We start from the raw sequence: 25865 nt of genomic DNA, 5'->3' as shown, positions 1-25865 counted from the left end.
ATTCTCTAATTAATATCATAATATATAATAAATCCTAATAATTCACAATTAGATTTCCAAAATATTACATCCCGAGTTTAATCGTGCCATTCACTGTCCAAAATGTTATCGGAATCTCGTTGAAAAATCGATTGAAGGTTTCAGGGGCCGCGACTTTAATTGAGTCGTTCTCCTCATTGGCGACTCGAGTCAGGCGGGGCTTTCACAGGTGGAGGTTTCAGAGGGTGGTCGTTCTCTTCGTGCAACGTGTGTCGTCAGCCGATGATGGAAAATCGGTGTCGAATCTGGAGGATAAACCACCGAGAGTGAAGGTGAGGGAGAGAGAGAAAATATGAACAATTTTTAGGGATAAAAAGAGAAAAATAAAGAATATTATTTTTTTATTATTGTTTTATTTTTAATAATTTTTATATTATTTTTTTATAATATTTTAATAATTAAAATTATGTGGACCACTAAAAATGTGTCACATGTACATTAGTATACACTTCAACTGTCTACTGTGACACTTAACTGAGATTTTTGGATGGAGGAATAAATAGCATGACAAAAGTGAGATCTAAGTAGTTTTGCCCAAAAAAACAGTTTTTGTAGGTAAGTGTTAAAATATGTAAAGTTCGAATGATTTTACCACTAATATCCCATTTTGAAATCATGTGATTGATTTTTTTTAGAAATGTATCAATTGTTATTTTAAGAAATCTATTTTGTGTGAAGATTTTTTTAATGTCTAATTTCTCTAAATTTATCAATTATTTTTTTTAAATAAGAAATTTTATGAATATTTTTTTCTAATTTATTTTGTCAAGGAATACAAAAATGAAAATATAATAAAATAATTACTTATATTATTAAAAAAAATTATATCTAAATTTAAAATTTAATATAATTTTATAATTTAATTATCACAAAATAAAATATAATTAGTTTATTTTCCAAGTTATACAACAAAATCAATATTTAAATACTTAAAAATAAATTCAATTATTTATATACAAGTTCAAGATAGGGAAAAAAAAAAAAGTCGTTAACTAAAAACGTTGACCCTTCAAAATTGTGACGTGAGGGGTGACTAGAGAACTAGAAAATTCCAACTTGGACAGCTTGAAAAGCCAACCACCAATAATAATACCAAACCCATATTTTCCACGATAAACAATTAAACTAAACTAAAGCGTGTGTTCAGCACGGCACCGTTTTGCTCCTCATACAACACTATTTTCCATTTTTTTATTCTTCATCTTCTTCTTCCTTGATTTTTCACCAAATACTCTTTCCTTTCTCTCTCCATAATCCCAATTTTTTTTCTTCCATCGTTCCCTTTTACGGTTTCTGCAAATCCATTATCAAAGGTATTATCGCTACGATCAACCATGTCTAAATCATTTATTGTTTTGAGTAATTGATGTATGTTCTTTTTGATCGGTAATTTTGCTTATAGATCAGAAAACATTGTATAGTTTTATGCCATTTCATTGTTGCTTTTGACGAGGTTTGATGTTGAATTTTGGTCCTCGTGGTTCAATTATTTTGACCCTTTTCTGTACTGTTAAAGATGAACTGGGTTTTTTTTGTCAAAAAACAAAGACTAGGGTTGGATTGTTTTCTTTGAATTTGAGTGTTGTATGAAATTTAAGTCTTTTGATATGTGTTTCTCTTCCAAATTTTTCTCCATTATGCAACTGAAATTTAAAACTCGTTTAGAAAGCCTTTGAGTTTGTTGATTGAGCTACTCATAATTTTGAATCCATGGCTTTCTTTATGCTGGTTTGACTTTGGTAGCCTAGGTTCACTATTCAATTTGGTAATATGTTTCTCAATTCAAACATATAAAATATAAAATGAAAGAATTTTCAGGACTGGTTATGGGTTTGTTTACTTTATGACCCATTTTGTAAATCGACTCTCTAGTTGTTTTTATATCGGATTTTTCTTTGAGAAGCTAACATTTGAAGTTGAGATATGTTGCCGACTATAAATTTCATATTTTGCCAAGGATCTCATATAGTTTTGTTGGTTAAGGTTCAAATAATATAATTCAACTTCTAATTTTGAGATTTTGATTTTGAATTTTGAATTTTTCTTTCAGTCATATAAAAGCTTGATATGTGTTATTGGAACACCATAGCTAATTTTTTTTTTCTCCCTTTGCAGGGCAACTTTGGTCAGATAAAGAATGAATAATATTTTCAGAGATCTTAATGGGGAGTCGGTGCCTTCTCAGCAAGACATACTTAGATGTCCGTTTCTGAGAAACATCAATGAGCCTACAAGTTTTTCATTTTCCCCTTCAATGATGTTCCCACAGCCTGTAAGTAGTTTATCTGTATCTTTTGTATATATAGGTTGTAACTGGGCTTTTATCTATGAAATGTACTTGTCATTTTATCTGGGTCTCACATAAGACATAAATTATACTTAAAACTGCATCTGCAGATTGTCAATCTTACAGTAAAAAAAAGAAGTCAAATTTTATCAATTTGATGTAAGCATGTGCAACCTAGGATGGCACTTTACTTGAATCGTTGCTTGCCAACCATGTTAAACCTAATTGAAATACTAAGTACGACTAATATATATATCTGTCTCTTTGCCAGGTTAGGGGAAATAAAGGTCCAATTTTTGAAGATGGCCCTAATTTTGATATGGCATTTAGGCTCTTCCATGGGAATGATGGTGTAGTCCCTCTTTCTGGAGGATCATATGTGCCTCTGAGGAAAGTTGAACCACAGCGAGCCCCAGCGCAGTTTAATCCTTTGGCTGCAAAGGCTGCTACAATCAGTCTTTCATCCTTTGGAGCTGGAGGCCCATTTGGCTTCTTTGATTCTTTTTCTGACAAATGGAAGAATCAGAAGAAATCATCCAACAAAGAATCTTCACAGGTAAATATATATATTGGAAATTTGTTATAATAGTTTGAACTATGGTCCTCTGTCAAATTGCCTGTTATTTGGTCTCTTTATGTATATAAAGTTGTGTTCCCACTTAATGTATTTATTTTCTAAATTCAGGGTGGAAATTCAAAACATGAGTCCTTGGGAAATGAGTGGCTGCAATCTGGGAATTGTCCAATTGCTAAGTCTTACCGAGCAGTCAGTGGTGTCCTTCCACTTGTTGCAAAGGTTTTAAAGCCTCCTGCAGGCATGAAATTTACCTGCCCACCAGCAATTGTTGCTGCCCGAGCAGCTATATCAAAGACTGCATTCGCGAAGAACCTCCGCCCTCAACCCTTACCAGCAAAAGTACTTGTGATCGGATTATTGGGCATGGCAGCAAATGTTCCTCTGGGAATATGGCGAGAGCATACTGAAAAATTCTCACCGTCCTGGTTTGCTGCTGTCCATGCCGCTGTTCCTTTCATAGGGATGCTTAGGAAATCTGTGTTGATGCCCAAGGCAGCAATGGCATTTACTATCGCAGCATCAATCCTGGGACAGGTGATTGGCTCTCGGGCTGAAAGATATCGCCTCAAGGCTGTAGCAGAAAAAAAACTGGCTCTTACTCAAACTCATGAATCTTCTGGCGTGGCTCTTACTCAAACTCATGGATCTGTTAGCGAGTCTAGCCAGTTACAGGTGGTCAGTGCAAAAGTCGGTCATTGTAGTGGTGATGCAGAGTGGAATTCGATTTCCCTTCCTATGGCAAGGTCTTCTTCATCGACAGATGTCTGCTGATCCTTTCATATCTTCGAGTTTTTATAATTGATCTGTTGTAATGGGTAACTTGGCAGAGTTCAGATCTCTGTTCTTTATGGTGTGTATGAGAAAGGTAAAAAAGAAAAAAGAAAAAAAAAAAGAAGAAAAAAAGAGATATAAGATGATAATGAGACTACATTATTTCATTTTCACTTTCTCTTGAGTGGAACTTCCTATTTCAGTTTATTCACATTTTAATTCTGTATGAAATAACCAACGTTTGTCAAGACAAATCAGCAGCAATAACTAAATATATTTTAGGGTCGAATGAGCCCATTTTCTTAATTATTATACCCTGATGGAGACACAATGGGCACAAAATTTTACCCAAGTTTCTAAACTATTTTCACACCATATATGTAATCTAATCCTCACGATTAATTTATAACAACTGTCAACAATAATTAAAATGTATTTCAGTAAAAACTTTAACTAAAGCTAAAATCAAAAAACCAAAAAATCTTTCAGCTAACAAATAACGTTTTCCCTCAATTACACTGTCAAGTTCCAAGGATTATCTTCTACTATTGTTTGTCATCTCTGTCCAGAGTCAACCTAAATGGTGGAACCTCGAACGATTTCATGATCTGATATCATTCAAAGATATCATTCAGTTCTATATTATGCTTAATAAAGACAAATATCATTTAGGATAACAATTTCAACTCTCTCTTCCTGCCAAAACATCTATCGCAAAGTTAAAAAATCAAGATTTTGAATGGCAAGAGGGAAAGAAGGATAAGGGGATTAGCATCTAAACTTAAGGATAGTGTATTATAATTCCAGTTGTTTCCATTTCACACAATCAGACACACGCTCAAAGGATAAGGGGATTAGCATCTTCCTCACGATTAATTTATAACAATTGTCAACAATAATTAAAATGTATTTCAGTAAAAACTTTAACTAAAGCTAAAATCAAAAAACCAAAAAATCTTTCAGCTAACAAATAACGTTTTCCCTCAATTACACTGCCAAGTGCCAAGGATTATCTTCTATCATCGTTGCTGTCATAAGCCTCCAATGTTGTCATCTCTGTCCAGAGTCAACCTAATTGGTGGAACCTCGAAAAATTTTATGGTTGCTCGAAGAAGACAAGAACCTGCAAATATTAGCAGTCAGCAACACCCTTCTCCACAGTTAAGAGAGACCATGCCCTTTGGCTATCCAAGGCACCACAATGAGCAAATTATTAACCTTTGTTTTCCAACCTAATGAAGCCTTAAGGATAGTGTATTATTGGGAAAAAAGTTTCACATAGACAATGTCAAACAAGATAGTGAGGTGCAAGCAATAAAATTATGTTTCACACACATATAAATATATATATATATATATATGTTTACATACTATTCTATTTTCTTTTTGACATGTTTCAATTTTCAGTGTGAGTTGTTTCTATTTTCTATTTACTTATATATATAAATATATGGGTGACTATTCAATGGTTACATTTTTATTGTAACTATATGGTTACGTTTTTCTTTAACCTGTAATAGCAGGTTACTAATAGGTAAACTTTCCTTTTTTAGATTTAATTAATTATAATTAACTATTTTCTTAAAATAATTAATTAAATAGTAGACATTCCTTTTTTAGAATTATTTAATTATAATTAATTATTTTCTTAAAATAATTAATTAAATATTTAACAAGACCTCTTTTAGCAATTTATATTTATATTTAAATCCTTACTTGAATTATTTTAATAATTAAGCCATTTAATTATCATATTTACAATAAAATTTATTTTTTTTTACAAAAATTAAACTTCTTTTGACACAAATTAAAATTCTCTTCTTATAATAAATTTTCAAATAATTATTTATTTGTAAATGATATTTAATTATTTTCTTACAATTATATGAACTAAGTATGAGGCCTCAAGCTAATCAATCGATAACAAGTGCAGCCATTTTTTTTCTAAAATATCCTTAAACTTATTTCATTTTTTACTTTTTAAATATTTAAATAAAAAAATTAAATAATTAAGTGTAATAATTTAAATTATGAAATTATATGTGTATAATTTTAAATTATAAAAAGTTTTGCTATAAAATTTTAAATAATTTAAGTATAAAAAAATAAATTGCTAAAAGATCCTTATATAGTAATAAATTGCAAAAAATTAATTAATAATTATAATTAATTTAATTTTAAAATATAATTAATCTTAATTAAAGTTTTATAAGGAAATAAATGATTAGGTCACTTTTAGGTTACAAGTTATTTATTATTTATTTTTATTTAATTTCCAAATTAATCACAACCATTTAATAGTAATCCAATGGCTTAAAAAAATGTAAACATGATGGTTACAATAAAAATGTAACCATTGAAACCTCTTCCATAAATATATATAATAGGGTAAATGCTAGTTGTTTCAACTTTGTAACAAATTATAATTTCTATTTCAAAGTTAAATTTCATTCCCATATTAACATCAAATGTCTGTTTCCTTATCTCTGATATATCATTGATTCCTTTCTTTACACTAGTTGTTTCCTTTTTAATTTCATCAGTGTCTTTCTAAACTACACTCATTTCTCCTTTGACATCCTCCAAAAGTTATAGAAATTTAACCTGAATGAAAAAAAAAATATATGAAAACATGAAGCAATCTAAATACAATGTAAGTAAATGGAATTTCAAGGTTACTATAATGTAAACAACATATTTTTATGATACTTGTTTCCATTTTTTATATATATATGAGGTTAATTTCTAGTTGTTTTCATTTTTTATGGCATTTGTTTCCATTTCCCACATATATATGAGGTTAAAATGTAGTAATTTTATTTTTATGATAGTTGTTTCCACTTTTTAATACTCAATGTGAGTTGTTTCCATTTTTTATAATATTTATTTCCATTTATTTGTATATATATGAGGTTAAAATGTAGCAATATTTTTATGATAGTTGTTTCCACTTTTCAATATTCAATGTGAGTTGTTTTCATTTTTTATAATATTTGTTTCCATTTATTTTTATATATATGAGGTTAAAGTCTAGTTGTTTCCATTTAACACACGCGCTCACATAATGTGAGTTGTTTCTAATTTTATGATACTTGTTTCCATTTTCTATTTTTTATGATATTTGTTTCCATTTTTGTATATAAATTCTAGTTGTTTCTAGTTCACACACACACACTCAAATGATATTAGTTGTTTCTATTTTTTACACACTCTTAATACTAGTTGTTTCTATTTTTAATATAATTTGTTTTAGTGTCAGTTGTTTCCATTTTTTATTTCTAATTTGACTTGTTTCTATTTTTAATGTGTGTTGTTTCTATTTTTTTCTTATATTTGTTTCCATTTTTCATATATATATATGTATGAGTGTAAATTCTAGTTACTTCCATTTCAACCACGCACTCACAAAATACTACTTGTTTCCATTTTTAAATCTGATATGTGAGCTGTTTCCAATTTTCATATATATATGAGCTTAAATTCCAGTTGTTTCCATTTCACACAAACAGACACACGCTCAAATGATACTTTTTTGTTTCTATTTATAATTTGACTTGTTTATGCTAGTTGTTTCCATTTAAAGATTATGTTGTTTCTATTTTTTATGGTATTTGTACCCATTGTGGTTAAATACTACTTGTTTCTATTTTGATGTTATTGTTTTCATTTTCAATATGACTTGTTTCTGTTTTCAGTGTGAGGTGTTCGTATTTTTTATGTTAAAATCTAAATGTTTCCTTTTTTTTTATGTCATTTGTTTTCATATTCAATGTGAGTTGTTTCCATTTTATATGATTTTTGTTTCAATTTTTTTTTATATATATATGAGGTTAAATTTTAGTTATTTTCATTTCACACACACTTACATAATACTTGTTGTTTCTATTTTTAATTTGATTTGTATCCATTTTAAATGTGAGTTGTTTCTATTTTTATTTGTTTCAATTTTTCATGTATATATGAGGTTAAATTCTAATTGTTTCCATTTCACACGCACACTTAAATTATACTAGTTGTTTTTATTTTTAATTTGACTTGTTTTCATTTTCAATGTGAGTTGTTTCTATTTCTATTTTTATGATACTTGATTCCATTTTTCTCATGTATATGAGCTTAAATTTTAGTTGTTTCTATTTCTCTCACACACACATACTCAAATGGTACTAGTTGTATTTTTCACAAGCACACTCAAATGAGGTTAAAATGTAGTAATTTTATTTTTATGATAATTGTTTCCATTTTTCAATATTCAATGTGAGTTGCTTCCATTTTTTATAACATTTATTTCTATTTTTTTTATATATATATATATGGAGTTAAATTCTAGTTCACATAATACTAGTTTCTATTTTTAATTTTATTTGTTTCCATTTTCAATGTGGGTTGTTTCCATTTTTATGATACTTGTTTCTATTTTTCATATATGATTATATTTGTTTCTTATGTTTTCATATATATATATATATATATATATAAGAGCTTAAATTCTAGTTGTTTCCATATCACTCACACTCACATAAGACTAGTTGTTTCTATTTTTAATTTTACTTGTTTCCATTTTCAGTGTGAGTTGTTTCCATTTTTATGATACTTGTTTTTATTTTTCATATATGATGATATTTGTTTCTATGTTTTCATATATATATATATGAGCTTAAATTCTAGTTGTTTCCATATCACTCACACTCACATAAGACTAAGACTAGTTGTTTCTATTTTTAATATTACTTGTTTCCATTTTCAGTGTGAGTTGTTTCCATTTTTATGATACTTGTTTTTATTTTTCATATATGATGATATTTGTTTCTATGTTTTCATATATATATATATATATGAGCTTAAATTATAGTTGTTTCCATATCACTCACACTCACATAAGACTAGTTGTTTCTATTTTTAATTTTACTTGTTTTCATTTGCAGTGTGAGTTGTTTCCATTTTTATAATACTTGTTTCTATTTTCCATTTTTTATGATATTTGTTTCCATTTTTTTTATATAAATTCTAGTTGTTTCTATTTCTCACACACACTCAAATGATACTAGTTGTTTCTATTTTTCGCACACTCTTAATGCTAGTTGTTTCTATTTTTAATATAATTTGTTTCAGTGTTAGTTGTTTCCATTTTTTATGATATTTGGTTCCATTTTTCATATATATATATATAAGATTAAATTCTAGATGTTTCCATTTCACACACACTCACACTCACATAATACTATAGTTGTTATCATTTTTCATATATATATATATATGTACTTCTTGTTGGAAAAATAGTCGACTCAATATGGTTATTCTCCATTGTAAAGCACAACGGGTACTTTGTGAAATCTGAATCTTTTTTCTTCAACTCCTTGTAGAAGTAAAACTGGAGGTCATCTTCTATGTGGAATGGAGGGTAGTTGTCTTTTCCTTGGTACTCTATTTTTAGGATTGTTGATTTAAGATCTATCTTCAGCTCATTACATATCATTCCAACATTATTGGGAATGACCATTCCGCGAACTTGAAAGTTATAGTAGTGCAATATTAGAATTACCATACAGATACAACATGGTGAATCTAGTTGAGCTTACTATCTGTTTTCTGTATCTTCTGATGTTACGTATAGTTTTATTTCATCTTTAATATATTTGAATTGAGATGGTTGGTTTGCCATAATAACCACAATCAAAATAAACAAAAATTAATTTCTATGCCAATATTATGGCATAGCTGATAACAAAAATCTTCCCAAATAAAATATACAATTACACACAATAAAATAGTACAAGATTTGATAGCTCAAGAAAAAATTCTAATCATCATAAGATAATCACTAAGATTGGCTTCTAATCTTAAAAATTTAAATTCATTACATAATAAAAGTACCTCAACTTCTCTACATGGGTATAGCTAAAACTCATAAGAAATAATACAATCACTGCAATTGGCCTCATCAACTCTCTATAATTTGCTCTACTCTCTCCTACCTTGCCTCAGCTGATCACCTTAATCACATGGGAATATGGATTTCTCCAATAATTTCCGTATAGCTACAGCACCAATTTTAAATATATTTTTAAATAATAGGAACCGAAGACACTCCAAACATGATAGATATTAGGTAATAAATAAGAAAACGAGAAATATATCAACAATGTTATGATAAATATCTTGGACCTTTGATCTTGTTTAACATATAACAAGGCAAGCATCCCCACCTAATCAATACCAGATTTCACATCACGACATTCAATAAAATGTATCAACAAGTGTTTAACCACAAATAAAGAAGAGATTAATTAGTGATTTTCATAAATATCACTAAAAGAAGCATCAACAGAAATATATATGGAAATCTATGAATAAAAAAAATCAGCAAAATCATTTATAAATCCATTCTACTACAGTTGGAACTACTAAAAGTAGGGGAAGAGTATCCTCAAATTACGGTATCATTATTTCTTACTAAATATTTCTTTGAGACATTTTATCAAACATATTTCCTGCACAATAATTTTGAGAGCAGAAGTAATCAAATGGCATGGACTCCCACCTACTTTAGATCATATTAATCTAACATTCTCATTTTCAAATTTTATAAAAATTATACTGTTGAAATAACTAACAAAATTTAGGGTTAACAATGCCAAAATCAAGCAAATATCCAAAAAAAAAAAAGACAAACAAAGAACTGATTAATCTAAACTAGAAAAATATTGTAAAAAAACTTCATCTTCCCTGCCACAAAGAGCTCACCATCGTCTGAGAATGAGCCACACAAATCCTCGAGCCCCACCTCCCAATTGCAACCCCCACTACCTAGATACTTCGTTGTTCACCCAAGAAGAAAAAAAAAATAACCCAACTGCCTCAAGACAATCCCATTCGTCCCTAGGCCCTTGCATCGACTCCTTCCATTATCCCTAATCCAACACTATGTTCAAGCCTAGGACAAGTAAACATGACAAAAAAAAATAGCTGAAGAAAAAAATACCAGTCCCTATCGTCTGTCACTGTTCCCCCCGTCATTCATCCCCATCACCCTCCACCACCGCCACGACGAATAGTTTCCCAACCTTTGTCCTCAAGCAAGAAGAGAGTGAGAGAGGCAGAGAGGCAGAGAGATAGTGAGATAGCGAGTGAGGAAGGAAGAGAGATAGTGTTAGGGTTTCTATACTCATGGGTTGGGCTAAATACATATTTTTGCAAAATAAAATCTAATTGTGGTTAGTTCTCAATATAAACGTATTTTTGCAAAAAAAGTTTATTAAAAATACAAAAGTGAAAAGAGCCCTTTATTGTTTTTGTTTTTTGAAATCAATCATAATTTATTTCACACTATTTTCAAACGGTCCCAATGAGAATCTGAGTCTCAATATCGAAGGCAGAAATTCAAATCTCTCCAATCACCATACCACTCCAAATCCAATCCTATAAACGATTCTCACTGACCCATGAAATTCCAATCCAGAAAGTAACAATCTTGAATGTGCCCAGAAGCTCGATCAACAAATCGATCGACTGGGTTTGAGCGACTGAGGTGGGTTCTATGGTATTTTTTTTTCCTGAAATCGAGTTTTTAGATCTGCAATAGCTTTATTACTCTTCTATAGTTTTTGGAGTTCAGGGATGAGGTACGTATTCAAATAAAAAAACCCTAATTTCAAATAAAGAAGCTTATTTTTTTTTTGTGTGTTTGTTGTGGAAATGAGAATGATTTGCAGAGCTTAAATGTTTCGCCCAATTACAGGTGTATGAACTCCTTTTGAAGCTTCCAATTACTTATGGGATTTGGGTAATTTTTAATGTCAGGTTAATTTTGTTTATATATAAGATGATTCTGTTTGATAATCCTCATTTTTTGTATTATTGGTGATAGTAAATTCTTCTCTTAGTTTTCATACATTCATGGTACTATACTACTACTTGCTGATTTTGTTGGTCTAATATACCAAACAAATTAGTTTCTCCTTTATCTTTATCAATCTATGTTCCATATTTCCCAAATGGATGAATCACAATTGTTTGAGATTACAAATTAGTTTCTCCTTTATCTTTATCAACCTATGTTACATTTGCAGAGCTTAAATGTTCCGCCCAATTACAGGTGTATGAACTCCTTTTGAAGCTTCCAATTACTTACGGGATTTGGGTATTTTTGTCTTAGAAATTTGTGTTATTATGAAAGTAGTTTATGTTAAAACAATTCTACTTGCTTGAGATTGAGTGAGTTGGTTTGTGTTGTTAGTTAGTGATATTTTTTCATAGCCAGTCAAGAGTGTTGTATCTCCAACATCTTCCATTAGATGGGACTTTGGTTAATTTTTAATTGTCAAGTAAATTAAAGAAATGTATTATGCAGGAAAATAAAACTAAAGAAGGTGTTGAAGTGTTGGCCAAATAACAAAGTCCCTAAACTACCCCTACTGCTCATAACAGAATTAACCAACTTTCAGTTATGACAGTTGGTGATCGAGCCTTTCTCACCAGCTTCAATCAACATTGCTATTTAAGGCTCAACTAGATTAAAGTTTGTGGGTTAATTTTTCGAGGGAATACAGATTGTGAGAAAGAGAGAATTATGAGCTGTTTAGAGAGAGATGAGTTGCCCTTGAGTGTTATGTAATGGTGTGAGTTCAATTGCAGAAGCAAAGCTTCTCAAGATTGTGTAATTGGAACTGTTGTAATCTCTCATTAAATATCAGCTAATAAAGATTCTCTAAAGCCATTGTTGTGGCTGTTTTCTGGCCGGTGGATATTACCTTGTTCAAACCTTGTTAAATTTGTGTGTTCTTAATGCTTGTTTAAAGATCTTGTTACTGGTTTTATATTTGCTGCATTACAGTGTTTGTTGTTGATTTGGTTTCATTGATCATTGTCTTGTTTATAGATAAGATACCTTCATTAGTTTTATTAATCAAAAAGAACCATCTTATGTATTTGTAACAGAGCAGTAGTGTCTCTCTAGCATGCCATACGAAACTGAAACCAAAAAGATTACCACATCAAGAAAACCAAGTAGTCACACAGAGGATTTTTAGACCACTATTAGCACCAGATTTGATATGGACAATAACCAAATGCTTGATCCCAATAGTGTTGTTCTTAATGATATCAACAAGAAGAAGCTTGTTCATTTTTCACATCTTTTATTTCAAAAACTTGCTCTAATTGATGATTACTATGTTCCTGGTTTTGGCTTCATGAATTTCGGTTCTATATGAAAATCTTATTCATTATTATGTATCATAATGAAGTCAAAAAACAGAGAAACTCCCAATAAAAATATGGATGGCTTTCTTGGTATTTTTATATTCCAAAAAATAATATTAATAAGTATAAAATGAATTAGTTTATGTTGAATAAATATTAAGGAAGTTAATGAAGTTGTTTTTGATATTCCGGGATGCAAGGCTCTAGGGCCAGATGGATTTAGTAGCTTTTTCTTTTAGGATAATTGAGATATGGTTAAGGAAGACATATGTGAAGCAGTTCTCCCTTTTCTAGATACAGGGAAATTGCTCAAAGAGTTAAACTCCACAACTGTTACTATTGTTCCAAAAGTGAAATGCCGCGAATCGGTGAATGACTTCGGGCCAGTAGCATGTTGCAATGTTATTTAAAAAGTGACAACTAAGATGCTATGTACTAGACTGAGACAAGTACTACCTGAACTGATAGCACAAAACTAAAGTGGTTTCATTCAAGGTAGATATATAGCCTATAACATCATGGTTTGCCAAGACTTGGTAAAGCAATACGGGAGGAAGAACACAAGACCAAATTGTATGATCAAACTTGATCTAAGGAAGGCTTATGATACTTTAGAGTGGGATTTTTTGGAAGAAACGCTTACAGCCTTGAACTTTTTGAACAGATTTATTCAGCCATTAAGATTGATGTGGGGGCTATAGCCACCACGAACAAAAATATTGCCTTTTAAAAAATTAAATATAAATTTTTTAATATAATAATTATAGGCCAAAATAGTAGAAAAGCCCCCACAAAAGGGAAATTTGATTTTATATAATTAAAAAATTAAAAAAAAATTATTCTTAAACCAAAACCTTTTAAACTAAAAAAACTATGACATTTTTTTCAAAACCCCAAAAATACCCCCCTCATAATTCAAACTCATTCTCTCTCCTTCCCTCAAACTCTCTCTGCATCGGACCCCATGGTCCGACCATCGGACCCCACTCTCTCTTCCTCTCTCTGAAATCGAAAAGAAAAAAAAATGAGATTTTTTCAATAATATACTTAAAATATAAACTATTTTTTCAAGGTGTATTAGTGTTTGCCACTCTCATTAGTATTGTACTACTATTGATGTAATTAGATATCGGGTCCTATATAGCTTTAAAAAAATAACTTTTAAAAAATATTGTTAACCAATCGTAAGATGCCATTTATAAAATGTGTTGGGCACCACTGAGGCCCAAATCCCAATAACAATGCTCTAATGATATATATATATATATATATATATATATACTAGAGACTAGGCATGTCAAAAATATCTATTTATTAGGTTGATCAGGTCTCGGAGCTCCGATCCGACGAAACATTTTTGATCTGAAATATTCATATACTTATTAGATCTAGACATCACAAGTGTATCATATGACACTACAAGTGTATCAGTGACTCAAAGTCGTCATCAACATTAACAACTCCATGCCTTTTGGACTTGTGATGATTTTTGATCTTCAGTTTAGCCTTTAAACCCAAATAACTATCTCTAATGTGGCCTTCCTTCTTGCAGTAATAGAATTATTTTCCTGCAGCTCCATTAGAGCTTGGCCCTCTTGTGGGGTTTCTAGAATTAGAATGGTTACCTTTTGTAGCAATTTGTGTTTTGGTTTCCCTTGTATTCCTCTTGAAAAATCATGTTAGGCTCCTTCTAGTGTCTAGCTTTGCTGCAAAATATGAGTTCACATAGCCAGTGATTTCTTCTTTGAACTAGTTCTCTTTACTGAACACAACTCTAGTGTTCAAAGTACCTTGCAGGTACCTCATTGTCTATTTTAGTGTTTCCCAATATTCAGGGCCAGGGTCTGAAATGTACTTGTTGACCACAATCATAGCATGAGCTACGTTAGGTCTAGAACACACCATGGAGTACATGAGACTCCCAACACAACTTGCACAAGGAACTTTGCTCATTTTGACTCTTTCTGCATCTTTTTCTGGTGACTAGCTAATAAGATGCAGACATTTTTATTGTATGAAAGATACTAATCCAACCAGCCCATAAAACTGGAGACTCAAGCAAGCAAAACAACACTCATAAACTGAAAAATATAAATAATTTTTTTTTCTTTTATTACACTTTATTGTTGTTCTTCTTCTTATCTTTTTTTTTTTTTTCTAGATTTTATGATTCTTCATTCCCCACCACCCACCCTCACTACCCACCATCACCACCACAATAAATTTTTCACATCCAAACCACACCTAAAAAAACTTGAACAAAAATCAAACCAAAATAAACAACAAACCCAAATCTGAAATATTCACAAAAAAAAAAAAAAAATCACGTTTATACTATAAATAATACACAATAGATTTATACACTAAAATTTCAACAACAAAAAATATACTAAGAAATTTAAAAGAAAACTATGTTTCTCTTTCTACACTAAAATTTCAACAACAAAAAAAAATACTAAGAAATTTAAAAGAAAACTATGTTTCTCTTTTTCCCCCACTCTCTCTCCATCTAGTTCTCTTCCACGCGCGGTGCCGAAGCTCCATTCAGATCGTCTGTTTTTGGCCAACATCAACCCAAAGAACCTTGTAATGAGACTCCCTACCCCTCAAAGAAAAAAAAAAGAAAAAGAAAAATAATAATATTATTTTTTTATTTAAAAAAAAAAATAGTTTTATAGACACCTCATCAAATTTAGGTAACATGTGACTAAAAAAATATTTGGACAATTTAGGTTAGAGCCAGTACCTCATCAAACAATCAGTTTTGAAATGAGTTTGGAAAACAAAATGTTCCATCTTCTCTTAATCTTATATCATTTATACTCTTATTTAATTTCTTCTTATTATTCTCAGAGGTTGTCTCTGCAATTTGTTTTTCTTTCTCCATTTTATTAAAATATTTTTGAGCATGGCTAGCCACTTGGACTGGAGTTCTTGTACCACCAAGTAAAGTAGATATTTCTGTCCAATTACCAGAACCAAACTTACTCATCCCTTGTAAAAAAATCCTACAAATATAAAACACTAAGCATTATTAGTTTTTGATAATACATGTTTAAGAAGTAAATAGCAATAATATAGTATTTTAGGTGTATAACTACTTACATGTGTTCTTTTACAGTCCAACGACCATGGTTTGAAGAGGTTGATTTTCGTTTGCGAGTTGAAAGAGTTTCTTGTTGTTGATATTCTATAGCCGGCGCAGGAGTGTGAGTGAGAATAGGAAATGTATGTGTTGTCGTTACCATTTGTGCATCTTGCTTGTTGTTACTTTGGTCCCAACCACTCTCACTACTATAATCCAAATAATAATCAGTAGGATAAGCAAGTTTAGGTACTAATTGAGGTGTATAACAAAATTGGTAGGGTTGTTGGTTGTAATCACTACTTTGGTCCCAATTACCACTCTCACTACTCATGTTCAAATAATAAGGCTTGTTCATTTGAGGCACTAGATGAGATGTGTAGAAACCTTGGTAGTTGTTGGTGTTAGTAGTCGAGGTATCACTCCAAGAACTACTACTCGCCTTTATCTCATGATTAGGTTTAACTTCTTGATTAGGTTTGAAGAATTCCTCAGGGAGATCATCGAGGCCTATGCCATCATCTTGAATAATTATTTTATCAGTTTCATTAGATTGATCTTGTTGTTGTTTATTTTCAATAGGAGACGATATGATTTCTAATAATTCTTTTATAATGCTTCTTTGAAGATCAGTCAAAGAACTACTATTTGTCTTTGTCTCATGAGGAGGTTCAACTTCTTGATGAGGTTTGAAGAATTCCCGCGGGAGATCATCAAGGCCTATGCCATCATCTTGAATAATTATCTGACTAACTTCATTGGATTGATCTTGTTGTTGTTCATTTTCGATAGGAGACGATTTGATTTCTAATAATTCTTTTGTGATGCTTCTTTGAAGATCACTCGAAGAACTACTATTCTTCTTTGTCTCGTGATCATGTTCAACTTCTTGATTAGGTTCGAAGAATTCCTTAGGGATATCATCTAAGCCTATGCCATCATCTTGAATAATTATTTCATTAGCGTCATCAGAATGATTTTGTTGTTGTTGATTTTCCACGAATTGGAACTCATCTAAGAGACCCAAATCAACATCCTTCCAACTGAAATTTGGGTGAGTAAAGATGTGATTAGGTATCCAATTAGTAGAACCATCATTGAAATTTTCATCAAAAAAGATCTCAGTTGTGACAATATCATCCATTGTGAGTAGGTTTAGTTTTGAGTATGATTTAATATTAATTGTAAATTAATATTGTAGGTAATACAACTCAACTTGCAAAAGTATGTTTTGGTCTCATCTATTTATATATACGTACACAAATCCTAATTCTATACATATTACAATACTTTAAGTTAGTTAAGATATTATATAATCCTAATTCTATTCTTATTATAATTAATAGGTTAATTATACACGTTGCATAAACCGTTGTACTCCTTTTTTTTTTTTTTTTTTTTTTTTTTTAATTTTTTCCATTTTTACGTTTTGTCTAAAACATTTTCACTTATATAATTCTTTATTTTCATAAATATTTCTATTTTATCTTTTTATCTTATTTAAAAAAAACAATCAAATTCCACCTCAGGTTTTTTAATCTTATTCTTCCTCTGCACTTAGCTCTTCCTCTGCTCTGGTTTGTAAAGCTTCGGATGAGAACTGATGTGCACCGAAAACATTTTGTGGTTCAGCAAAATGTCCGAATTTCGAGTCGAAATCAGAGACCCAGAAAGCAAATCGACCTACCTGAATCAGGTTTGGGAAGGGAACCTAGTCGTTAACCTACCGGACTGAATAAAGCCCCAAGAAGATTAAGAGGTTAATGAAGAAAGAGCCATCTTTTACAGACCAGCGAATTGGCGTTAGGATTCTAAGAAGGATTTTGTAGGTTGATTTGGTTTCCACCATTCACATCGCGGACAAAGAGTATGTCTTTGTATCTTCTTTTTGTTTTTCCTATATAACTTTGTGATTATCAAACTAAGGAGTAGAGACTTATGTATGGGTTTCAATTCAAACAAACATATTGTACTGAAAACTCCTCAAAGCCAATTTTAAATAAGCTTTATTTCAAGCTTTGGTAGCGAAATACTTAATATAAAAAGGAAAAAAAAACAACTTATTCGATTGGCTTGTGGATACTACATACATACTAGAATGCTAACGATGTTAGACTAATATATGAATATGAGGCACAAGAAGATTAAGAGGTTAATGAAGGTCTCTGTCTTTAAAGTGATTAAGATGATTGTTGAAATTTATCACTAGGGGATCAATTAGGTTTGCCTTTTTTTGTTTTGTTAAGTTATTCCAAATACTGTGTTGTGTCAGGTACTTTAAGACCCTTCAGGAGGAACTTGAGTCCTATGCTATGATTGTGTCCTTTATGAGATGAGATGGTAGCCAGCAGGGAGAGTTTAGAGAATAGAAGAAATTCAGTTTTAACATTCTAGGATGCATTCAGCGACAAATGGCTCGAATTCTGACACTTGATTTCCAATTACATTGTTTAGATTACGAGGCTGAAAATTGGTACCATGCTGATCTCGACTTTGAAACCTTCAAGTTACTTCAGGTTAGTTTCTAAACCAACCATTATAGGAGCATTGATATATTATTTGTATAAATGCTGTCTGATGTTTGGAATATGAGATTTACTGGCTACACAAATGGTTCCCCTATCATTCCCTCCTGTTCATGTATTTTTTCACAAATTTCTATGGATGAAATTTCTCTCTTTCCTTGCAGCGTTAAAAATTCTTGTACAGTATGTAAATCTTATGGGCATTGTTCTATCTGATGCTTATCTTTCAGATGGAAAAAGGTGAAAGCTTTTTCTCCTTTGCAAGAGATATGACTCTTAAATCCACAAAAGCTATGATTGATATTGTTATTGCTAGAGCAAAAGGGGTCTGTGGCTATTGCTAGAGCAAAAGGGGTTCCACAGCATAATCAAAAGAATGCTAACCTTACCCCATTTTCTCATAAACGAGCTCCCTGATGAGCCTGTCACTTGCTTCACGCTTCTCACCACACCCAATAACCTTTTGGCCTCACTCGACCTCAACATCACCAGCCTCAACGACTCCCAACTCATACAATGCCTCATGTCCGCCATGGCCTATGAACTCCTGTTTGAAGAGGCAACATAGCGTTGAGTACTGGATGATGGGTTCGCTTCTGAAATGGCTGGCGCATTTTTTTTTTGCCGTTCTTTTCATCTTTGAGTTTTAATACTCATGGCCATAACATGACTGATCCAAAAACTCGAGTTGATCGTCAATTGCAGGTATTTCCATGGCTGAATTTGATAGAATGACTGAATTTAGGCTATAATTTTAGGTAATATACATTAACAATCTTTGCCCAATTCGAATATATTTGTGTGATATTAGGAATAGTTGTGGTTATATGTAGAAACAGGTACACACACTTGCAATAAAGAGATTGAAAGAATAGGATTAACATTTTCAGTTGATATTTTGGGTGTTTTTATTTTCATGTAGCTTCTAAGAAAATTGAGAATTGAATGAACTTTAATTAGTATATTATTAGTTCTGTTTCAGCTATGTAGAGATTCATATCATTGAGATTTTGAATATTATGAATTTAAGGTGATATTAAATATTTTTAGGCTTCAAATTAGATTAAAAAAATTATGAAATTTGTGGCTTTTCTCTTGGTACACTATGTTTGATTTTAAAAGCTCTGACCATCTAACTCTTAAAATAGCAAGTCAAGTTTAAATTTGTGCAATAAAGTCTTCATAGATTCTTAAGTAGCTTTGCTTGTTTGAATTTCATTGTACCCTTTTGTTTGGGAATAATAAGACATAAAGTTATAATAAATTATATTATGGGGTTAAAGTAGTCAGAGATTTTAATAATAATTTTCTTGTTGAGAGTGTACTTGTTAAATGACACATAATGTTAGATCAAGTTTTATCTTTAAAGTGGTACAGGAAGATATTAATTCTTGTCATTGTCTTAATTTATTTGATTTTCGATTTTTTCTCAACTTATGGGGTTACTGAGTTGTCATTGCTAGCTAAAAATTTTAGTCATATTGACACACCATTCTTTAGTAGTAGAGAGGTTTATCCTCCATGGCACTATATCCTTAGCATGTTCATTAAGTGTAATGGTATACTTTTTTCTTCGAGAAATAGACAATGTCTAGGAGTATCGAATGGCTACTTTAGTGTTTTAGTGGCCTGTAATGTTTTCTGATGTGTGATTTAAGTCAATGCAAAACCAGTGAGAATCATTTAAATGTGTAACCAATCGTGGATTCATCTCTTTCATCCCAATGTGGAAGTAGTGTAGCAACAGGAACTAGAGCTAGGCTTTTTGGAACACATATTTCAGGTGGTGTGCTACGTGCTGCTTCAGCTCATGGTTTGCCTCCCTTGGCCTTAGTCGTTTGTATTCTTATGAAGCAGGTAAGAAAGGATATTGTTTCTTTAATTCTTCCTTCTTAGTTGCAGTTTTCCACAATGTACTTTGTTGTATTTTTTCTTTAACTAAATTTGTAGCATCTTCTTCCAACTTCAAGGACAGGTTTGCTTATTTATGCACCATAATGTCTTGAATGCACCATCGGCATGAAGGATTGGTTCGCTCGTAGATTTTGCACCTGATCCTGCACTTCTCACGCAGAGTCACGGCAAGATTTAAAATATGAGAGTGATTCTGAATACATATGTCGGGCTCCTGTACCTGGCATAACTTTGGAGAAAAAGGGAAATGCGGCTGAAAAGGAAAAGGACAAAGAGATGATGTAGTTTTTTGTTGATTTAGAACATGTAATGTGAAAAATGAATATTTTTGCAGACCGATCGATCAAAAATACAAAAAACTAATTGAAAAAAAAAGGCAGTAATGATTTTTTATATATAGTGCAATATTTGTGATTTATAGACAATTTTCATCATGTTCTACATTTTTCAATATGTTAATAAGAATAAACTTTTTAGTAGTTGGGCTGTAGTTTTGCACAATCAAAGAGTATAAAGTTGAATGATATTTCATGATCTGATATCATTCAAAGATATCATTCAGTTCTATATTATGCTTAATAAAGACAAATATCATTTAGGATAACAATTTCAACTCTCTCTTCCTGCCAAAACATCTATCGCAAAGTTAAAAATCAAGATTTTGAATGGCAAGAGGGAAAGAAGGATAAGGGGATTAGCGTCTAAACTTAAGGATAGTGTATTATAATTCCAGTTGTTTCCATTTCACACAATCAGACACACGCTCAAAGGATAAGGGGATTAGCATCTTCCTCACGATTAATTTATAACAACTGTCAACAATAATTAAAATGTATTTCAGTAAAAACTTTAACTAAAGCTAAAATCAAAAAACCAAAAAATCTTTCAGCTAACAAATAACGTTTTCCCTCAATTACACTGCCAAGTGCCAAGGATTATCTTCTATCATCGTTGCTGTCATAAGCCTCCAATGTTGTCATCTCTGTCCAGAGTCAACCTAATTGGTGGAACCTCGAACGATTTTATGGTTGCTCGAAGAAGACAAGAACCTGCAAATATTAGCAGTCAGCAACACCCTTCTCCACAGTTAAGAGAGACCATGCCCTTTGGCTATCCAAGGCACCACAATGAGCAAATTATTAACCTTTGTTTTCCAACCTAATGAAGCCTTAAGGATAGTGTATTATTGGGAAAAAAGTTTCACATAGACAATGTCAAACAAGATAGTGAGGTGCAATCAATACAATTATGTTTCACACACATATAAATATATATATATATGTGTTTACATACTATTCTATTTTCTTTTTGACATGTTTCAATTTTCAGTGTGAGTTGTTTCTATTTTCTATTTAGTTATATATATAAATATATATAATAGGGTAAATGCTAGTTGTTTCAACTTTGTAACAAATTATAGTTTCTATTTCAAAGTTAAATTTCATTCCCATATTAACATCAAATGTCTGTTTCCTTATCTCTGATATATCATTGATTCCTTTCTTTACACTAGTTGTTTCCTTTTTAATTTCATCAGTGTCTTTCTAAACTACACTCATTTCTCCTTTGACATTCTGCAAAAGTTATAGAAATTTAACCTGAATGAAAAAAAAAAATATATGAAAACATGAAGCAATGTAAATACAATGTAAGTAAATGGAATTTCAAGGTTACTATAATGTAAACAACATATTTTTATGATACTTGTTTCCATTTTTTATATATATATGAGGTTAATTTCTAGTTGTTTTCATTTTTTATGGCATTTGTTTCCATTTCCCACATATATATGAGGTTAAAATGTAGTAATTTTATTTTTATGATAGTTGTTTCCACTTTTTAATACTCAATGTGAGTTGTTTCCATTTTTTATAATATTTGTTTCCATTTATTTGTATATATATGAGGTTAAAATGTAGCAATATTTTTATGATAGTTGTTTCCACTTTTCAATATTCAATGTGAGTTGTTTCCATTTTTTATACTATTTGTTTCCATTTATTTTTATATATATGAGGTTAAAGTCTAGTTGTTTCCATTTAACACAGGCGCTCACATAATGTGAGTTGTTTCTAATTTTATGATACTTGTTTCCATTTTCTATTTTTTATGATATTTGTTTCCATTTTTGTATATAAATTCTAGTTGTTTCTAGTTCACACACACACTCAAATGATATTAGTTGTTTCTATTTTTTACACACTCTTAATACTAGTTGTTTCCATTTTTAATATAATTTGTTTTAGTGTCAGTTGTTTCCATTTTTTATTTCTAATTTGACTTGTTTCTATTTTTAATGTGTGTTGTTTCTATTTTTTTATTATATTTGTTTCCATTTTTCATATATATATATATATATATATATATGGAACACTTCTTAATGGGTAATACCCATTGATGGGAACTAAAAAAAATTAATAAGGTAATAATCTAATAACCTTTTTATGGCAAGTTTCTAATTTTTTTTTTTAAAAAAATTATATTTATTTTTTATAAAATTAGAAATAATAATTATAACTAATAATTTGAAAAAAAAATTATAAATTATTTTTAAAAATTAATTAAAATTACTACTTTATTATTTTATGAAATTATGATTTTATTAATAATTTATTATTGTAAACTAAAAATTATTTACATGTATATTAATGTGTTTTTTTTAATTAGAAGAATAGGAGCTTGATTGTGGAATCCAATTGTCTTAATATTATTCATATTTTTAAAAATAAAACGCTACAATACTTCTTAATTCTTACTTAGACTATCATTGTTAGAAAAATATTATTACCATCCAATGATTTTTTTGATATTACCATGAATCATTCTCCTAGAATAACTAATGAGGTGTTGTTCATTATTTATATTTTTAGGATTAGAAGATGATAATCTTGTCTAGGGGTCAAATATAATTTTCAGTAATGCAATTTAGAATTTTAGTATGAAATTTTTTTATAAAAAGATAAATATACATTTTTTTTTTCTCTCTTTTTAATCTTTAAAATGATTTTTATTAAAAAAAATAGTTTGTTAATTTTTTTAGGGTGTTTTATTTTTTAAATAACAATACCATTTATAAACTTTTTATTTCTATTAATAGTTTTATCTATTTTAGGAATATAGAGAATAACAAAATAGGAAATATTAATTTTTTAATATTTAATTAATGATGATAAATATCAACCATTAGATATTTGATCTAATGGTCAAGAATAAAATACCCATACATGGGTAATACCCATTAAGAGCATACCCATATATATATATACATGTATGAGTGTAAATTCTAGTTGTTTTCATTTCAACCAGCACTCACAAAATACTACTTGTTTCCATTTTTAAATCTGATATGTGAGCTGTTTCCAATTTTCATATATATATATGAGCTTAAATTCCAGTTGTTTCCATTTCACACAAACAGACACACGCTCAAATGATATTTTTTTGTTTCTATTTATAATTTGACTTGTTTATGCTAGTTGTTTCCATTTAAAGATTATGTTGTTTCTATTTTTAATGGTATTTGTACCCATTGTGGTTAAATACTACTTGTTTCTATTTTGATGTTATTGTTTTCATTTTCAATATGACTTGTTTCTGTTTTCAGTGTGAGGTGTTCGTATTTTTTATGTTAAAATCTAAATGTTTCCTTTTTTTTTTATGTCATTTGTTTTCAAATTCAATGTGAGTTGTTTCCATTTTATATGATTTTTGTTTCAATTTTTTTTTATATATATATATGAGGTTAAATTTTAGTTATTTTCATTTCACACACACTTACATAATACTTGTTGTTTTTTTTTTTTAATTTGATTTGTATCCATTTTAAATGTGAGTTGTTTCTATTTTTATTTGTTTCAATTTTTCATGTATATATGAGGTTAAATTCTAATTGTTTCCATTTCACACGCACACTTAAATTATACTAGTTGTTTTTATTTTTAATTTGACTTGTTTCCATTTTCAATGTGAGTTGTTTCTATTTCTATTTTTATGATACTTGATTCCATTTTTCTCATGTATATGAGCTTAAATTTTAGTTGTTTCTATTTCTCTCACACACACATACTCAAATGGTACTAGTTGTATTTTTCACAAGCACACTCAAATGAGGTTAAAATGTAGTAGTTTTATTTTTATGATAATTGTTTCCATTTTTCAATATTCAATGTGAGTTGCTTCCATTTTTTATAACATTTATTTCTATTTTTTTTTTATATATATATGGAGTTAAATTCTAGTTCACATAATACTAGTTTCTATTTTTAATTTTATTTGTTTCCATTTTCAATGTGGGTTGTTTCCATTTTTATGATACTTGTTTCTATTTTTCATATATGATTATATTTGTTTCTTATGTTTTCATATATATATATATATAAGAGCTTAAATTCTAGTTGTTTCCATATCACTCACACTCACATAAGACTAGTTGTTTCTATTTTTAATTTTACTTGTTTCCATTTTCAGTGTGAGTTGTTTCCATTTTTATGATACTTGTTTTTATTTTTCATATATGATGATATTTGTTTCTATGTTTTCATATATATATGAGCTTAAATTCTAGTTGTTTCCATATCACTCACACTCACATAAGACTAAGACTAGTTGTTTCTATTTTTAATATTACTTGTTTCCATTTTCAGTGTGAGTTGTTTCCATTTTTATGATACTTGTTTTTATTTTTCATATATGATGATATTTGTTTCAATGTTTTCATATATATATATATATGAGCTTAAATTATAGTTGTTTCCATATCACTCACACTCACATAAGACTAGTTGTTTCTATTTTTAATTTTACTTGTTTTCATTTGCAGTGTGAGTTGTTTCCATTTTTATAATACTTGTTTCTATTTTCCATTTTTTATGATATTTGTTTTCATTTTTTTTATATAAATTCTAGCTGTTTCTATTTCTCACACTCACTCAAATGATACTAGTTGTTTCTATTTTTCGCACACTCTTAATGCTAGTTGTTTCTATTTTTAATATAATTTGTTTCAGTGTTAGTTGTTTCCATTTTTTATGATATTTGGTTCCATTTTTCATATATATATATATATATATATGAGATTAAATTCTAGGTGTTTCCATTTCACACACACTCACACTCACATAATACTATAGTTGTTATCATTTTTCATATATATATATATGTACTTCTTGTTGGAAAAATAGTCGACTCAATATGGTTATTCTCCATTGTAAGGCACAACGGGTACTTTGTGAAATCTGAATCTTTTTTCTTCAACTCCTTGTAGAAGTAAAACTGGAGGTCATCTTCTATGTGGAATGGAGGGTAGTTGTCTTTTCCTTGGTACTCTATTTTTAGGATTGTTGATTTAAGATCTATCTTCAGCTCATTACATATCATTCCAACATTATTAGGAATGACCATTCCGCGAACTTGAAAGTTATAGTAGTGCAATATTAGAATTACCATACAGATACAACAAGGTGAATCTAG

General features: G+C 29.9%; 2 protein-coding genes and 3 long non-coding RNA genes across 6 annotated transcripts; 3 read left to right on the top strand and 2 right to left on the bottom strand.

The window, feature by feature from the left end:
* The first annotated feature begins 1144 nt into the window (after nt 1-1144).
* LOC115705487 (uncharacterized) lies at nt 1145-3980 on the top strand. The gene is made up of 4 exons (XM_030632825.2): nt 1145-1352; nt 2155-2311; nt 2598-2882; nt 3012-3980. The coding sequence occupies exons 2-4, from the start codon at nt 2177-2179 to the stop codon at nt 3672-3674; spliced, it is 1083 nt and encodes a 360-aa protein (XP_030488685.2). The 5' UTR covers nt 1145-1352; nt 2155-2176; the 3' UTR covers nt 3675-3980.
* Nucleotides 3981-9325: 5345 nt separating this feature from the next.
* On the bottom strand, nt 9326-10531 carry LOC115708318 (uncharacterized). The gene is made up of 2 exons (XR_009685718.1): nt 10416-10531; nt 9326-9709 (listed from the first exon to the last, which is right to left on the bottom strand). It is a non-coding gene; the product is annotated as an uncharacterized LOC115708318 (long non-coding RNA).
* A 434-nt stretch (nt 10532-10965) lies between these two features.
* Nucleotides 10966-12415, top strand: LOC115706778 (uncharacterized). The gene is made up of 2 exons (XR_009685716.1): nt 10966-11293; nt 11410-12415. It is a non-coding gene; the product is annotated as an uncharacterized LOC115706778 (long non-coding RNA).
* A 3215-nt stretch (nt 12416-15630) lies between these two features.
* LOC133034937 (uncharacterized) lies at nt 15631-17101 on the bottom strand. Its single transcript, XM_061110494.1, has 2 exons — nt 15978-17101; nt 15631-15880 (listed from the first exon to the last, which is right to left on the bottom strand). Exons 1-2 carry the CDS (start codon nt 17099-17101, stop codon nt 15631-15633), a joined length of 1374 nt encoding a protein of 457 aa, XP_060966477.1.
* Nucleotides 17102-17443: 342 nt separating this feature from the next.
* On the top strand, nt 17444-20789 carry LOC115706793 (uncharacterized). Of its 2 annotated transcripts, none has more exons than XR_009685715.1 (4): nt 17444-17824; nt 18230-18473; nt 18713-20339; nt 20458-20789. It is a non-coding gene; the product is annotated as an uncharacterized LOC115706793 (long non-coding RNA). The 2 variants fall into 2 exon arrangements; XR_009685714.1 differs by having other exon boundaries at nt 20453-20789.
* The last annotated feature ends 5076 nt before the right edge of the window (nt 20790-25865 follow it).

The sequence above is a fragment of the Cannabis sativa genome, chromosome 1, assembly GCF_029168945.1.
Source record: "Cannabis sativa cultivar Pink pepper isolate KNU-18-1 chromosome 1, ASM2916894v1, whole genome shotgun sequence".
NCBI classification, from domain to species: domain Eukaryota; kingdom Viridiplantae; phylum Streptophyta; class Magnoliopsida; order Rosales; family Cannabaceae; genus Cannabis; species Cannabis sativa.
Note: the sequence above shows the minus strand (reverse complement) of the source record. Positions and strands in the feature narration are given on the sequence as shown.

What these genes read in the sequence shown, in the direction of transcription:
- LOC115705487 (XM_030632825.2), top strand. Translation starts at nt 2,177, where the DNA reads ATGAATAATATTTTCAGAGATCTTAATGGGGAGTCGGTGCCTTCTCAG. An exon ending in CAATGATGTTCCCACAGCCT is followed by an intron (nt 2,312 to 2,597) that starts GTAAGTAGTTTA and finishes TCTCTTTGCCAG; the next exon opens with GTTAGGGGAAATAAAGGTCC. An exon ending in CCAACAAAGAATCTTCACAG is followed by an intron (nt 2,883 to 3,011) that starts GTAAATATATAT and finishes TTCTAAATTCAG; the next exon opens with GGTGGAAATTCAAAACATGA.
- LOC133034937 (XM_061110494.1), bottom strand. Translation starts at nt 17,101, where the DNA reads ATGGATGATATTGTCACAACTGAGATCTTTTTTGATGAAAATTTCAAT. An exon ending in TGGACTGTAAAAGAACACAT is followed by an intron (nt 15,881 to 15,977) that starts GTAAGTAGTTAT and finishes TTATATTTGTAG; the next exon opens with GATTTTTTTACAAGGGATGA.